The 16,053-nt window shown below is 60.2% G+C and overlaps 1 protein-coding gene across 1 annotated transcript in view; it reads right to left on the bottom strand.

Annotated features, from left to right (window-relative positions):
• DSCAML1 (DS cell adhesion molecule like 1) overlaps positions 1 to 16,053 on the bottom strand; it is a 242,116-nt gene that overhangs the window by 3,023 nt on the left and 223,040 nt on the right. The window contains 11 exon segments of the mRNA XM_056107577.1: positions 396 to 590; positions 884 to 1,036; positions 1,833 to 1,951; positions 2,087 to 2,117; positions 3,903 to 4,058; positions 5,584 to 5,871; positions 6,137 to 6,325; positions 6,702 to 6,800; positions 7,380 to 7,543; positions 7,728 to 7,845; positions 9,413 to 9,566. Coding sequence (XP_055963552.1) covers positions 396 to 590; positions 884 to 1,036; positions 1,833 to 1,951; positions 2,087 to 2,117; positions 3,903 to 4,058; positions 5,584 to 5,871; positions 6,137 to 6,325; positions 6,702 to 6,800; positions 7,380 to 7,543; positions 7,728 to 7,845; positions 9,413 to 9,566 — 1,666 coding nt within the window.

The following is a 16,053-nucleotide window of genomic DNA, read 5'->3' as shown; positions in this document are numbered from 1 at the left end:
GAGAGAGGCTGGGTTGTTGTATGCGGGCACGTGTTCAGCCCCTCTCTCTGTTCTCCTCTTTCCCTCTAATGCCTGGGCTCGAACCCAGGGCCGCGTGCATGCAAGATGATTGCTTTACCACCACCCCTCCCTCCCCAGCCCAGCTGCCTTCATCCTTGGCACACAGACACTCCCCAGGAAAGGGCAGCCCTTTCCCTGGCAGATGTCACGTGGGCCATGTTTTTGTGTGTGTGGGGAATGATGGGGAGCAAAATGAGATTCTCGGTCAAGCACAAATCAGGGCGGCCGAGTGTCTGGCGAGCCGGGGGACTGGCCCGGGACGCAGGCATGGGTGCCCCGGGGGTTTGGGCAAAGGGCCGCCAGCAGGAGTCGGTCACCAAGGGCTCTGGGCTCACCCGTGTCCTGCGAGAGGCTGGCGCTGTAGCTGTCACTCTCAGTGACGGTCACCCCGTGCTGAGAGCCCACCGTGCGCCAGTCAGAGGCAAGGGTGCGGGCGGGGGTGGACGCCTGGCACTTGGTCAGCGTCCACTGGCTGGAGTAGCGGTTCCGGGTGCTGTGTGTGGACTTCACGTTCTTCCTGGACACCGGGTCTGCGCAGAGGGAAGCGGAGCTGGTACCCCCCCAGCTGAGGGACCCCCTGGTGTGGGCAGTGGGCACTGGCCAGCAAGGGAGGAGGGGGGCTGTCTGGCCATCCAGGTGGCTAGCCCCCAGACTGCCGCATTCTCCCCTCGTGTGACTCTAAGGTACCAGGGACCTCCACCCCAGCATCTCTGGGTGAGAAAGTGAGGGGCCCAGCCAGAGGGGCGCAGCCTCCCTGGCACTCCCCTCCCTGCCGCTGCCTGGGGTCCTTCCCACCCGCCCCCCACCGGGTCTCGGTACGAACTGGTGCCCGGCCGGATGTCCGACATGTCGATGAGGGGCCCTGAGCTCTGGATGAGGGCCGGGTGGTGCAGCGACACCCCTGTGCAGAAACTCTGCGGGTTGACGGCCTGGCTGAACTCGGCGTCGGTCACGGGGATGGTGGCCTTGTCGTCTCCTGGGGAGAGAAGGGAGTCACAGGAGCCCATTCCCGGGGTGCGGCCTTCAGGACCTGGATGCTTCTGTCCTTTTCATTTTTCTTTTTTTTTGCTTTTTTGCTTTTTGGGTCACACCCAGCGATGCACAGGGGTTACCCCGGCTCTGCACTCAGGAATCACTCCTGGCAGTGCTGGGAATCAAACCCAGGTCAGCCGTGTGCAAGGCAAACGCCCTACCCGCTGTACTATTGCTCCAGCCCCCTGAATGCCTCAATTTTATTTATATTTATTTTGGCTTTTTGGGTCACACCCAGCAATGCACAGGGGTTACTCCTGGCTCTGCACTCAGGAATTACTCCTGGCAGGGCTCAGGGGACCATATGGGATGCTGGGAATCGAACCCAGGTCGGCCGTGTGCAAGGCAAACGCCCTACCCGCTGTGCTATTGCTCCCTCCGTCTTTTTCTGATTTTGGCAACACAGAAAGCCCTGGGGGGGTGCTGGAGTGGGGGGCATGTATGTGGGGGGGACTGGGGTGTGGGGTGGGCTGGGGTGTGAGCTGGGGTTTGTGGGTGTGTCGGCTGGGGTGTGGGGGAGGGGGCAGGTGCCGGGTGAGCTGGGGTGCAGGGGCAGGGGAGACTGGGGTATGGGTGTGGGTGTGGGGGCAGGTGTGGGGGTGGGTCTGGGTAGACTGAGGGATGGGTGTGGGGTAGACTGGGGTATGAGTGTGGGTGCAGGGTGAGCTGGGGTGGGTGCGGGGGCATGGTAGACGGGGGCTGGGTGCAGGGTGGGCTGGGGCGGGGGCGCCCGCGCTCACCCAGCTGCTTGATGCCCTCCTTGTCCTCGATGAGCAGCTGGACCCGGGGGATGTCGATGTGTAGCCGAGGCCCCTGCGGCGGCCCCTTCACGGGGGTGTCGAAGCTCCGGTTGTTCTTGCTATGGGGGGGAGAGCTGGAGGTGGGTGACCCTCAGCCGTGGGGGGTGCACCGCAGAGGCGGGGGGCGGGATGAGGGGGGACTCAGGTGCCTGTGCCCTGCAGGGGAGGGAGGGGCAGCACCAGGCAACACTCACCTGATCAGCATTTCTGCCAAACTCTTGGCATCTGCAAAAGAGGAGAGAAGGGGACCCAGGGTGAGAACGGTCGGCGCGGGGGGCAGGGGGCCTAGCATGGACCCGGGGAGCCAGCAGGGAGAACCCCTGGAATCGGGTTCTGGGGACACCCCGGGACAGTGAGGTGGGAAGATCCCAGGGTTCAGGGCAGGGCACTGGCCTTCCTCAGTGTCTGTGGGGGACTCAGCAGGCCTGGGGGCATAGCACGGGCCGCATGCCGGGGGCCTGGCCAGGAGGCCCTGCTCAGGTGTGGGGGTGCTGAGGCCGCCAGGGCCACCCCTCGTGTCGGGGATCAAACCCGGGTGCTTGCGTGAGTCGGACACTGAGACACTCGCTGCAGACTTCTGAGCCTTCCCCGCCCCTCCTGTCACCTGATTTATTGATTTATTTGGTTTGGGGGCCACCCCCTGTGAGGCTCAGGGTTTACTCCTGGCTCTGTGCTCAGGGAGTCCTCCTGGAGGTGCTCCAGGGACCACATGGGGCCCTGGGGATTGAACCTGGGTTGGCTGTGTGTAAGGCAAATGCTGTGTGGTCACTGTTTCCTCAGATTGAAAAATAATCAGGGGGAGAGGCACAGCAGCAATGCTCAAGAGTTCCACCATCTACTGGCCTCCCATTGATCATCGATTTGCTCGAGCGGGCCCAGTAACGTCTCCATTGGAGACTTTGTTGTTACTGTGTTTGGCATATCGAATACACCACGGGGAGCTTGCCAGGCTTTGCTGTGCGTGTGAGATACTCTCGGTAGCTTGACGGGCTCTCCGAGAGGGGCGGAGGAATCAAACTCAGGTCAGCCGGGTCAGCTGTGTGCAAGGCAAACGCCCTACCCGCTGGACTCCGCTCAAAAGTTACTTTTTCTTTTCTTTTTTTTTTTTTGCTTTTTGGGGTCATACCCAGAGATTGCTCAGGGGTCACTCCTGGCTCTGCACTCAAGAATTAATCCTGAGGGGATGCCGGGAATCACACCCTGGTTGGATGCGAACAGGGCAAGCATCCCCCCCTCAAGGGTCACTCCTGGCAGGACACTCCTGGGGACCATATGCGGTACCAGGGATTGAACCCAGGTTGGTTGTGTGCCAGGAAAATGCCTCCATCCCTGTTCTATCTCCCGGGCCCCTTTCCCCAGATTTTGTCTCATAGGAAGGTCCAATCCAAAGAGGAGAGGACAGTCCAGTGGGTAGGGTGCGTGCCTTGATCTGGGCTTGATCCCTGGCATCCCAAATGGTCTCTCGAGCCTGCCAGGAGTGATTCCTGAGCACAGAACCATGAGTAACCCTTGAGCACCATCGGGTGTGTCCCTCCCACGCCCTCCCCCCAAAAAGAGGATTTCAAGTCTGGTAGACCCCAGGGCTGACGGCAGCAGCATCTGCTCATCAGCAGGAAAAGTTTGAATTTCAAGCAGCAACTGAGCCAGCTTAGTACAGCTCCACTGGGCAGCCACCAAATTCCAGTGGGGGAGGAGGAAGCAGTGGACAGCCAGGGGCATAGAGGCTACCCACTGCCTCAGGACACAAGGCCCTGCTCGGTCCAGACCAGGTGCCACGGGCAGAGACTGGTGTCCTCCCAGGATGCTTGCAGGAGGCCCACAGGAGGCCTGATGGATGCCCAGAGGAAGCCCAGAGGATGCCTGCAAGTTGCCCGCTGGACACCTGCAGGATGCCCCCAGGACACCTGCAGGAAGCCTACAGACACCCACAGGAGGCCCACTGGAGGCCTGCTGGATGTCCAGAGGAAGCCCAGAGGATGCCCGCTGGACGTCCGCAGGAAGGCCCTGCACCTCGGAGCCGCTTGAGCCTCTTCTCCTTCCTCTTCTTGCGGACGATGAAGAGCAGGGCCACCCCCAGCGTGGCCAGGATGACCGGGCAGCCGATGGTGAAGAGCTTCTTCACGTCGTCCCCCTCCCCTTGGGCAGACTTGATGGGGGGGATGGTGCCTGGAAGGGGAGGAGAGGCTCAGGGTTTGCACGGCTGGGGCGGGGGGCTCGCCTGGAGGTGTTCACGAAGGGGACATTCAAGGCTCGAACCCAGGGCCTGGCCCACACGGGTCGTGTGAGCCCCACCCTAGGGCCCTTTGACCTCTTGCCACTCTAGGTCTCACCCAAACCTTTTTCTCCAGGTGCACATTCCTGACCCTCTCTCTCCTCTGTGGCCCCCAATCCTGGCCCCCACCCCCAGGTCCGCCCGGCACAGATGTGCCGTGTTCATGACGCGATAGGATGCTTGGGGTTTTCCTGGAATAATGGGGAGAAGCTGGGGGTCCCCACACGGAGATGGAGCCCCCAGCACCCTGTATTTCTCCCTGAGAGCCCCCATCCAAAGCAGCAGCCTCTGGGGACTCTGCCTGCCCTGCCCTGGCCCTTCCTGTGTCAAGGCCTCACCCACGTTGGAGCCACCACCTCTGGCCACTGACTCCACCTCCTTTCTCCTCCCCCCCCCCCCCCGCCTCCCCTCCCCCGGGGTCAGCGCATCCCGGGGCCCTTGAACCTGGGCTTCCTCAAGCCTTCACTGGAGCTCACACACTCTCTGCCTTGGGGGGTGTCTGTCCCTCTGCCTCTGGGATGTCTGTCCTTCTGCCTCTGGGAGTGTCTGTCCCTCTGCCTTGGGGGGTGTCTGTCCCTCTGCCTCCGAGATGTCTGTCCCTTTGCCTCTGGGCTGTCTGTCCCTCTTCTTCTGGGGGTGTCTGTCCCTCTGCCTTGGGGGGTGTCTGTCCCTCTGCCTCTGGGATGTCTGGCCCTCTGCCTTCAAATGTCTGTCCCTCTGCCTCCGGGGGTGTCTGTCCCTCTGCCTCCGGGATGTCTGTCCCTCTGCCTCTGGGGGTGTCTGTCCCTCTGCCTCCGGGATGTCTGTCCCTCTGCCTTGGTGGGTGTCTGTCCCTCTGCTTTCGGATGTCTGTCCCTCTGCCTCCAGGATGTCTGTCCCTCTGCCTTGGTGGGTGTCTGTCCCTCTGCTTTCGGGGGTGTCTGTCCCTCTGCCTCTGAGATGTCTGTCCCTTTGCCTCTGGGCTGTCTGTCCCTCTTCCTCTGGGGGTGTCTGTCCCTCTGCCTTGGGGGGTGTCTGTCCCTCTGCCTCCGGGATGTCTGTCCCTCTGCCTTGGTGGGTGTCTGTCCCTCTGCCTTGGTGGGTGTCTGTCCCTCTGCCTTGGTGGGTGTCTGTCCCTCTGCCTTGGTGGGTGTCTGTCCCTCTGCTTTCGGACGTCTGTCCCTCTGCCTCCAGGATGTCTGTCCCTCTGCCTCCGGGGGTGCCTGTCCCTCTGCCTCCGGGGGTGTCTGTCCCTCTGCCTTGGTGGGTGTCTGTCCCTCTGCCTCCGGGATGTCTGTCCCTCTGCCTTGGTGGGTGTCTGTCCCTCTGCTTTCGGAAGTCTGTCCCTCTGCCTCCAGGATGTCTGTCCCTCTGCCTTGGTGGGTGTCTGTCCCTCTGCCTCCGGGGGTGTCTGTCCCTCTTCCGCCCGTGCCCACTCACTGCCGTCGTAGTCCAGCGTGGCGAACTGGGCCGTCTCGTTGCCGCAGCCCGCGCTGTTGCAGGCCCGCATGCGCAGCTCGTACCACGTGGCCTCGCGCAGCTCGGTGAGGAAGACCTCGGCCGAGCTGTTGGCCCGCAGCCCCTGCCAGGCCCAGGCGCCCTTGGGCCGGAACTCGAGCGTGATGGCCGTGATGGGGCAGCCGCCGTTGTTCCAGCCCTGCAGGTTGAGGCGGGCGTGCGTGGAGTTGATGTGCGTGAAGAGGTGCTGGTCCTTGCTGAAGGAGGGCTCTGGGGGAGGAGAGAGCGTCTGCCGGGGGGCTCGCTGCGGGGTGGGGGCCCGGGGCACAGGCTGGGGAGGAGGGAGAGGGGGCAGGACTCGGCCAGGGAGGAGGGGGACGCGGGATGGACTAACACCCCCGGAGGCAGAGGGTTTGGTCCCCGGTGTGGCCCAGTGTGGCCCCCAAGCAAAAATAAAATAAAGTCAAGGCAAAAGAGACGGGGGTCCCACGTGCCACCCACAGGGGCTGCGCCGGCACCAGGTGCTGTGGCTCACCCCGCCCGTGGGTCTTGGCCTCGATGATCTCGCTGATCCGGCCCGAGCCCACGCTGTTCTTGGCGGCCAGCTTCACCTTGTACCACGTGCCACACTGCAGGCCGTCCAGCTTGAAGGCCCGCTCGCCCGAGCTGATGAACACGTCCTTCCACTCCTCGCTGTTGTCCACCGAGTATTGCAGCACGAAGCCTGCGGGCAGCGCGGGTCAGCGCCCCGCCCATGCCGGTCCCCCCAGCGCTCAGGGCTGAGAAGCTGAGGGGTGAGGCTCCGGGGTGGGTGGGGGGTCCTGCCTAGACCCCGCCCCCTCCTCACCACTGCTCAAGTTCTCAGCATACACCCCAGACTTGCTTCCTACGAGACCCCCAAGTGCCCTCGCAGGGTCCCCCGGGCACCCCCGGTAGCACACGTGCCTGATGCTTGGCCAGGACTCAGACCTGGGGCGGTTCTCACAGTTCACCATCAGCTAGTGGGGGGCTTCAGTATCCCAGACCCCCCACCACCCAGTCCTGGGTGTAATGGAGGTGACTGTCCCTGGTCCCCAGGTCCCCGTGCCGGCCCCGCTCACCGCGGATGGAGCTGCCGCCGTTGTCCCCAGGGATCCAGGTCAGGGTGATGGACGAGGCGGAGGTCTTGGAGACCGTGAGGCGGGGCTGGTCGGGGGGCACTGGGAAGGGACAGCCACCAGCTGTCACCTCTGAGGCTGCAGGGCCTGAGGCTGCCCCAGCCAGATGCAGCCAAGGGACAGGCTTGTCCTGCCTAAGGGTGCTGCCCCCGCCCTCCCGCTCACTCTCCCGCCTGGGAAGCACATCCCCGTCACCCCTCTCCATCTGGCTGTGCCATGCATGGCTGTCTCCCTCTCTGCCCCTGCACAGCCCTCTCCCTTCTCCTCACCCCTGCACACAGCCCTCTCCCCTCTCCTCACCCCCCACAGCTCTCTCCCCTCTCTTCACTCCCTACAGCTCTCTCCAGTCTCCTCACCCCCTGCCTCCCGCACACAGCTCTCTCCCCTTTTCTCACCCCTGCACAGGGTTCTCTCCCCCTCTGCACCCCTGCACAAGCCACCCCCCTCTCTGTACTCCCGAGCACAGCTGTTCCCCTTGCATCCCTGCACACAGCCGTCCTCCTTGCACCCCTGCACAGAGCCGTCCTCCTGCACTCCTGCAAACGGCTGCCCCCCTGCGCCCCTGCAAACAGCCGTCTCCCTGCGCACAGTCGTGCCCCCATGCCCTGCTGGGGTTCTCACCCTGCACCAGGAGGTTGACGATGATGGTGTCGAAGCCGCCGGTGTTGGTGGCGGTGCAGGTGTAGTAGCCCGAGTCCTCGGCCCTCACCGCACGCAGCAGCAACGTGCCGTTGGTGTGGATGAGCCGGTGCCCGTCCATGGATGTGGGGATGGGCAGGTGCTCGCTGTGGGCGGGGCAGGCGTGGTTAGGGCTCAGCCAGTCTGGTGCAGACTCAGCTCAGGACCCTCCCCCATGGGATGAGGCTTCCCTGGGCTCTTCCTGGGGGCACCCCAGCACCGTGACTTTCCAGCACCCCTGTTCCCGGGAGCCGGGTCCAGTTGGGGGCACTGGGAGGCAGTCTCGCACACCTGTCCTTGGTCCACTTCACAGCAGGCGCCGGGTCGCCCACCGAGTTGCAGGGAAGCCGCACGTCTCTCATCCACGGCGTCGTCACGGTGCCCCCGAACGAGATGATCTTGGCAGGGGCTGCGGGCAGAGCGGGTGAGGACCCCGTGGGACCTGGGGTAGCACCTCAGCCCCTTCCCTGTGTAGCTGCCTAGGACCTCGGCTGTGAGTTGTCAACCCGTTTCCCAGCTCCCTGCATGGGCCGGCCACCACTGGACTCAGCGTGGACACGCTCTGTCCCTCGGGGGACTTGGGGTCACACTTGTGGGGGGGGGAACCACACGTGCTGTCGGGTGTTGGACTGGGGTCAGCTGCGTGCAAGGCAAGCGCTGTATCTCTCACTGTCTCCCGGGTCTCCCACATGGCTCGGCGCATGCGGGAATGGGGCTGCGGGGCTGGGTGTCTGTGGGCAGGAGGCCGTGGGGAGTTGGGTCTTGAGTCCCGACTCTCAGGGGAGGCATTGCTGCTGCAGAGAGGCGGGCCTGCCAGGAGGGGGCAGCACTGAGGCGAGGCTGGGAGCCACAGGCAGAAACTTAGGGGGATAAGAGGGTGTGGGGTGCTGGGCACAGCAGGGCTGGAAGAAGAGAAGTACCGGGGGCTTAACTTCTTGGTCAAGGAGGCCAGACTTCCTCCATCAGTCAGGAGGAGTCCCCACAAGGATGTGTTCAACATGGGGTTTTAAGGGCGAGGAATTTGGTTTATTGATGGAGCAGATGCCTGGCAAGTGTGGGTTTAACCCCGACTCACTCTCCTGTCTTTCGCTCACACTCACACAGACACATACACACAGGCACATACACACACACAGACACACACAGAAACACAGAGACAGACAGACACACAGGCACACACACAGACACACAGACACACACAGACATGGACATACATTCAGACCCACATGGACACACACAGACACACAGACATGGATACACACTCAAACAGACACACACGGACACACAGACACACATAGACACACATGGACACACGTGAACACACACAACAGACACACAGAGACAGACACAGGCACAAACACACACACACATACACAGTGATGCACAGACAGACACATACATACACACAGACACAGACACATAGACAAACACACACAGACACAGGCACAGACACACAGAGATACAGATGCACAGACACACACATAGACACAGGCACACACACACAGACGCACGCATATGACTTCCGGGTCGTCCCAGCCTGCCTCTGAGGAGGTTTGGGACCTGAGGGACGCAGGCAGGGGCATGACGGGGGGGAGGCAGGTCTTGGGCAGGAAGTTGGGAATCTGGGGAGGGCTGCTGGGATTTAGGGTCCGAGTGGTACTGGAGAAGGGACAGAGGGACAGCAGGGGAGTCAGTGGGAGAGTCAGGGGCTGCCTGACAGTATCTGGGGGTGTCAGGCCCTGGGACAAGGCGGGAGGCGTCTACTCCTTAATTCGAGGTGCGAGAGGTGCGAGAGGTGCAGCTGCTGTGACGACCCATGGCCACCAGGGGGCGGCAGAGGCCAAATCTTGTGGGCGCAGGAGGGCAGTGGACTGACCACAGCTGGATCATAGACCCGCGTGGGGGAAACCGGACTTCTAGGAGGGGCTCCGGGCAGCTATGAGCAACTTCCGGAAACTCCCGCCCACGATCCTCACCCTTGCCAGCGGGCTCGATGGTGACCTTGTCGCTGCTGTTGCCCCGGCCGGCCGAGGTGACGGCGGCCACCCACAGCAGGTACTGCTGCCCGCGGTTCAGGTGCGCGATGCGATAGAACAGTTGCTCTGGGCTGGTCTCGTACTCGCTGGGCGCCTGCGGGGCCGGCAGGGAAGGGCCAGGGGTCAGGCGTGAGGCCTCTGCCCTTCCTGGGGCCCTGGGCGTGAAGGGGGGACTGGGCAGAGGGCAGAGGCCGTCCGTGTGGGCGTGGAGGAGAGGGTAGCCAGTGGGGGACAGAGGCCCCTGGGTGGACATGGAGGAGATGGTTGTCAGTGGGGGACAGAGGCCCCGGGCGGGCATGGAGGAGGGGCTGGCCAGGGTGACCTTTTCTGGGCAACAGCAGAATTGCACCAGCTCAACCCTGGGTGCCCCTGCGCCTCCTCAGGGTGCTCCTGGCCAGCCTTAACTGACCTCGTCCACCCAGCAGACACCCGTGGCTGCAGGCCAGGCCATGTGCTGGGGTGGGTGACGGGCAGAGGGCGGCCGCAGGGGAGGGAAAGGGGGTGAGAGGGTCCCAGGGAAATCTCAAGCGAGGGAGAGCTCAGGCCCCTTAGGCGAGGGGACAGCTGGACTGCCCAGTGGGAGGCTCTGAGCGTCACGGCCACCCGCTAATTACCACCGCTGGACAGAAGGTCCTCTTGCCGCCCTTCCCCCCACCCCCCGACGGACTCTGGCAACGCTCGATTAATGATTATTAGTGCTACAGATCTCCAACGTATTTGTAGGTTATCACAATCTCCAAATTTTTCCCCCTAACCAAATGACAGTTTTGACAAGTTGCCAACAAAACAATATCGGGCCCCAGAGGTTTTACCAGTCGCTTTGATGAAAAGATTAGGTTGCCTTGGAAACCAGGGGCTCAGATATTGAAATGAATCGGAGCAGCCGTTTTCGAGAAGCGCCAGAGCGCAGACCCCAGGCCCGCCCGTCCCTGTCCCTGTGGCCGGAGTGTCCGGTCCGCTGAGTGAGAGGCTGCTGTGGAGCCCTGAGGCCAGAGGGTGGAGAGATGCTTCTCTCCCGCTCACGCCGGGCACGCTGCTGAGACAGGCCCCGACCCAGGAGCGGGACGCGGGGACATGTTCCCGAGTACAGACACTGGTGGGTGCCACCCTGCCTCAGAGCAGGAGGAAAGTGGCTTCCAGGGCAGGACATCCTCACTGGGCAGAGCACTGGGCACAAAGCAGTGGTACAGAGCACTGGGAACAGAGCACCATGCACAGAGCACGGGCATCACTGCCTGTTCCATGCAGTTCTTCCTGGGACTGTGTATGTGTGTGTGTGTGTGTGTATGTGTGTGTGTGTGTGTGCACAGTCACGGTGTGCCTGTGGGGAATATGTGTGCAAGAGTATATGTTTGAGTGTGTGTGTGTTACTGTGTGTGACAGTGTGTGATCATGTGTGAATGAGTTTGTGTACATGTCTGAATGTGTGAACGTGTGAGCCGAGTGTGAGAATGTGACTGTGCAATCATGTGTGAATGAGTATGTGAGTGTGTGTGTGTGTGTTTAAATGTGAGAGTATGTGACAGAGTGTGAGTGTATGTGTGAGTGTGTACCTGAGTGTACACGGGACAGGAAGGGTCAGTTTTCTCTTCGAGGACTGGACCCATATCCCAGTAATGTTCTTTATCCTGAAATCCCTTTCAAAGCCACGCAACCAACAGAACCAAGCCCGGAGACAGTCTCGCAGGTAAACAGGCATCCGCGACCACAAACAGTGCGGGAAAGTGGCTGGTCACTGGTGACAGATGATCTCAGCCCCTTGTCACACCCCACGGCCGACCCAAAGTGGATGGAAGGCCTTGCTACCACCTGAACCCATAAAGCATGTGGGAGAAGATACACTGAGACCCTCCATGGCACTGAATCTAGAGGCGCCTTCGATGATTTCATGCCCCCAGCCAGGCAAACAGACACCAAGATGAATAGACAGGGTGCCCTCAAACCAAGGAAGCTTCTGCAGCACAAAAGGAACAATGAATAGTACAAAACAAACACACTGTCCTCCCGTTGTTCGATTTGTTCAAGCGGGCCCAGTAACGTATCCACTGTGAGACTTCTTGTAACTGTGTTTGGCATATTGAATACTCTCGGTAGCTTGCTAGGCTTTCCGAGAGGGGCGGAGGAATCGAACCCGGCTCGGCCGGGCTGGCTGCGCACAAGGCAAGCGCCCTACCGCTGTGCTATTGCTCCAGCCCTAACGAATAGTATAAAAAGGTAAAAAGGTGCCTGGCGACCCACCTCACAGATTGAGGATTCTCTGTCCACACTCTTCCCACAGAGGGTTCATCTCCAAGATAGAGCAAGCCCAGGTAAAATTAAGGGGGGAAAAGCCACCCACATCAAAAATGAGAGTCGAGTAGAGTCTTCCCCAAAGAAGACACACGGATGGCCAACGGAAAGCTGTTCTGCCTCCCTGACCATCAGGGAGATGAGAATCAAATCAACAGTGAGATCACGGAGACTGGCACCCGCGAGCCATGAAGAACGCAAACCACCAGCATTGGTGGGACGTGGGGAGAAGGAGCCTCATTCACTGCTGTTGGCGGTTTGAGCTTTCTTAGGAAACAATACGGACGCTTCTCAAAACACTAGGAATTGAGAGGCCAGGGTGCAGAGTACAGCGGAGATGTGGCCAGCCTGGGTTCGATCCCCGGCATCCCATATGGTCCCCCGAGCATTGTCAGGGGGTAACTTATGAGTGCAGAGCCAGGAGTAACCCCTGAGCATCGTTGGGTGTGGTCTTCCCAAAACAAAAGAAGCCTCCCAAATTAGAAACTATATGGCCCAGCAATCCCACCTAAAAGAAAAAAAAATTTTAGTTTTTTTCTTCTTTTTACTGTTTTGTGTTGTTTTTTTGCTATCCTGCTTCTGGGCACGCACCCCAAGGAACAAAAGCTCCATCCCGAAAAAACATCTGCGCTCCTCTGTTCACTGTGGCTCGTAACAGCAAGACTCTGGGAAAAGCCCGGTGTCTCGGCACAGATGAGCGGATAGAGGAACGGGTGCAGGTGCAAATGGAATCTACTTGGCTACAAGAAAACGTGGAATCAAGTGCCACTACGTGGATGGCCCTGGAGAGTCTCCTCTGAGGGAAGTTAGGCAGGAGGTGGCGGGCGGACACGCACTGATCTCTCAGGTGGGAGCTAGGAAGAAGTGCGGGGAGGAAACAGGTGCCCAACGAAACAGAATCTGGGGCTGGAGCGACAGGACAGCGGGGAAGGCATTGGCCTTGCATGTGGCCAACTTGGGTTCGATCCCAGGCATGCCATAGGGTCTCCGAGGAATCACCAACAGGAGTGATTCCTGAGTGCAGACCCAGGAGGAACCCCTGAGCATCACTGAGTGTGACCCAAAAAGCCAAGAGAAAGAAAGAAAGAAAGAAAGAAAGAGAATCTAAACTAGCCTACGGAAATGTGGGTGGGAGGGAATTGGGGGTGTTGAGGAGAGCATGGGACTCTGGTGAAGACGGAGGAAACACTCTGGTGGGGGGTGGGAGTGGAGAATGCACAAAACCCCGTCATTGACTGTGAAATGATGGGACCACGGTGACTGTAACAGCAAAAAACAAGGAAAAAAAATACTCCACGATCACACTCCCAAATAAAATCCCAGTCATCAAGGGTCACAAAAACAAAACAAAACAAAAAGGTAAACAGCAAAGAAGAAACTTAAGCTACAGGATCAAATCTACCTTCCCTCCCCTTCCCCTTCCCTCCCCCCTCTTCTCCTCCCCTCCCCTCTCCTCTCCCACACCCTCGGGTGCTCAAGGATCACTCCTGTGGGTTCAGGGAACCATAAGTGGTGCCAGGGATGGAACCTGGGTTGAGTATGTGCAAGGCCAGTGCCTTACTCCTGCACTGCATCTCTCTGGCCCCAGGATCTAATTTCTATTTTTTGTTTGTTTTTTGGGGGGGTCATACCTGGAAACGCTCAGGGACTACTCCTGGCTCTGCACTCAGGAATTACTCCTGGCAGTGCTGGGGGGACCATATGGGATTCCAGGGATCAAACCCACCGTGTGCAAGGCAAATGCCCTACCCGCTGTGCTATCACTTCAGGTCCCCTAATTTCTATTTTTTGGGGGGGGACCCCCCACTTGGTGGTGCTTAGGAGTTGCTCCTGTTCTGCACTCAAGGCTAATTCCTGGCAGGCTCAGAGAACCCTGTGGGATGCCAGGGATTGAACCCAGGTCCGCCACATGCAAAGCAAATGCCCTCCCTGCTGTCCTGTCTCGTAAGTTCCTGAATCTTAAGTTCCAACCACAAAAATAAAGGCTTCTAATTAAGGGATTGATAAATTTGAATTACATTTAAAGAAAATCAGGGGCCATTAAAAGTGAGAATAAAAAGGCTGGCAATGAATGGGGCAAATACTTGTAATCAGTGGTGTCGCTTTTCTTCATATGTAAAGAGCATTCACAAATCACTAAGAAACAATTGATAATGAACATGAATCAACAATTATTCAAGAAAAAAAATCCAGTCGAATACATAGCGATAGATGGAAGAAAAGTAACTGAGGAAACTATTAGAGGAGGTCCAACTGATGGGCTCAGTGGTGGAGGATACACCTTACAGGGGTAAGCCCCCCCCCCCCCAACTCCACGGCCGCCCCGACAGTGACAATAATGACCACAAAACCCAAGTGGCACAACGACAGATGCCTGACGCCTTAGATACACGCGGGCAGATGCACCCTGCACACCTGGTGGGCAGCATTCGCCCTGCTGCTGGCGAGGGCATCCTGGAGGCTGACCGGCAAATGCAGGAGCAGAGCCAGGGCAAGCCCAGACTCCTGTGACCCCGGATGCCCACTGCCCCCTAGGGAGGACAGCATGTGCATCAGGTTCTGTGAAGAACACCCCCTACAGCGTAACGGTGAGCACTGACAGCAGGTGCAGGGAAGGAGCTGCTGTCCCCAAGCCCTGGACCCACAAGTCCTGTGTGGCTTCAGCCGCGGGTACCCAGCGGGACTGTGGCCCCCCGGCTGAGTGCAGACCCCATCTATCTCAGCGGCCCCTGGAGGGGGAGTGCAGGGCATGGGGCTCGACCTTCCCCAAGGCGCCCTAAAACACGCACAGGGCAGACCCGGGGGCCACAGCCCGAAGCCTCGCCAGCTTTCAGAGAAAGAGACTAAAGTGATTTTTCTATGGAAGGAAAAGTCCCCGGGCAGTGCTCAGGGGACTGGCCGGCCAGATAGGACCTTTCTCCTCCCTTCCCCTCCCCCTCCTTCCTTCTCTCCTTCTCCCCTTCCTTTCCTCCTTCTCTCCTTTCCTCTCTCCTCCTTCCCTTCCTCTCCTTCCCTCCCCCGCCTCTCTCCTTCCCTCAGCTTCTCCCTCCCCTCCTCTCCCCTCCCTCCCCATTTCTTCCTTCCCTCCCTCTCTCCCTCCCTCCCTCCCTTCTCTTTTTCCTTCCCTCAGCCTCTCCCTTCCCTCTTTTCCCCTCTCCCTCCATCTATTCTCCTTCCTTCCCTCCCTCCCTTCTTTCCCCCCTCTTCTCCCTCCTTCCCTCAGCCTCTCCCTCCCTCCTTCCATCCCTCCCCCTTCCTTGCCTTCCCTCCCTTCCTCCCTCCCTTCTTTTCCATCTTCCCTCCCTCCCTTCCTCCTCCCTCCTCTCCCTCCTTCCCTCTGTCTCTCCCTCCTCCCTTCCTGCTCTCCCACACCCAGCAGTGCCCAGGGGCTGTCCTGCCTCTGTGCTCCTGATGCTCGGCAGAGTTCAGGCCACCTTATGTGTTGCTGGGGATCACAGCGAACGCACGGACCCCCGTACTCTCTCCCCAGGCCATCTGCAGAAGCCTCTTGTTACCCATGGTCGTGGTCACCACACTACGCGGAGAAGTTCCTGAATGCGTCCATGGACAACACTAGGGATGGATAAGCAGAGACGGACGGACCCGGCTGGGGGCAGCACTTAAGGGACAGCACATGGCCGGATTGCAGCCCATGAACCCCAAACCTGGCAGCCGAGCAGAAGGGAGGGAGGGGCCGGCTCCCTCTGGGGGGTGTGGGTGTCCCGGTGGGGAGGGCAGGGCCTGGGGGGGTGGTTCGTGGGGTGCGACTCTGTCCCCTGTTGGCAGCCCTGTGCGTGCAGCTAACAGGGTGCCGTGAGTGGTGTGGGGTGCCGAGTCCCCCAGTTTCTTCTGAGATGGAAAGTGACGGAGAGACCCCACAGGCGGCAGCGGGCCGGGAGATGGTGAAGAAGCCCCCCAAGCAATTTTGGGGCGACTCTCCCCACTGCAGACATGGAGCCCTGAGGGAGGGGGAAGCTGGGGTCCTCCTGCACCCCTATCCCCAGCGCAGCTCCCACCTGACCTCACGGTGCCTCTCTGCCCCCCACAAGCAGACGGGGACCCCGGCAGCTCTGTGTACACCGCCCCTGCACATGGATGGGAATGGTCAGGAACGAGTGACTCGCACATGTCACAGAGGGGGACACGGGCCCCGTCTTGCCCCCTCCCCTCTCTGTGCTCCCATCCCCGCCCACACTCAGGGGAAAAGCTGCGTCCTGCTTAGACCTGTCCTGACAGGGTGACCTGGGGACAGAGGCCCAGAACCTTCTCTCGGCTACTCCCAGCTTGTGAGG

Source organism: Sorex fumeus, unplaced genomic scaffold (assembly GCF_029834395.1).
Source record: "Sorex fumeus unplaced genomic scaffold, SorFum_2.1 ptg000169l, whole genome shotgun sequence".
NCBI classification, from domain to species: Eukaryota; Metazoa; Chordata; class Mammalia; order Eulipotyphla; family Soricidae; genus Sorex; species Sorex fumeus.
Note: the sequence above shows the minus strand (reverse complement) of the source record. Positions and strands in the feature narration are given on the sequence as shown.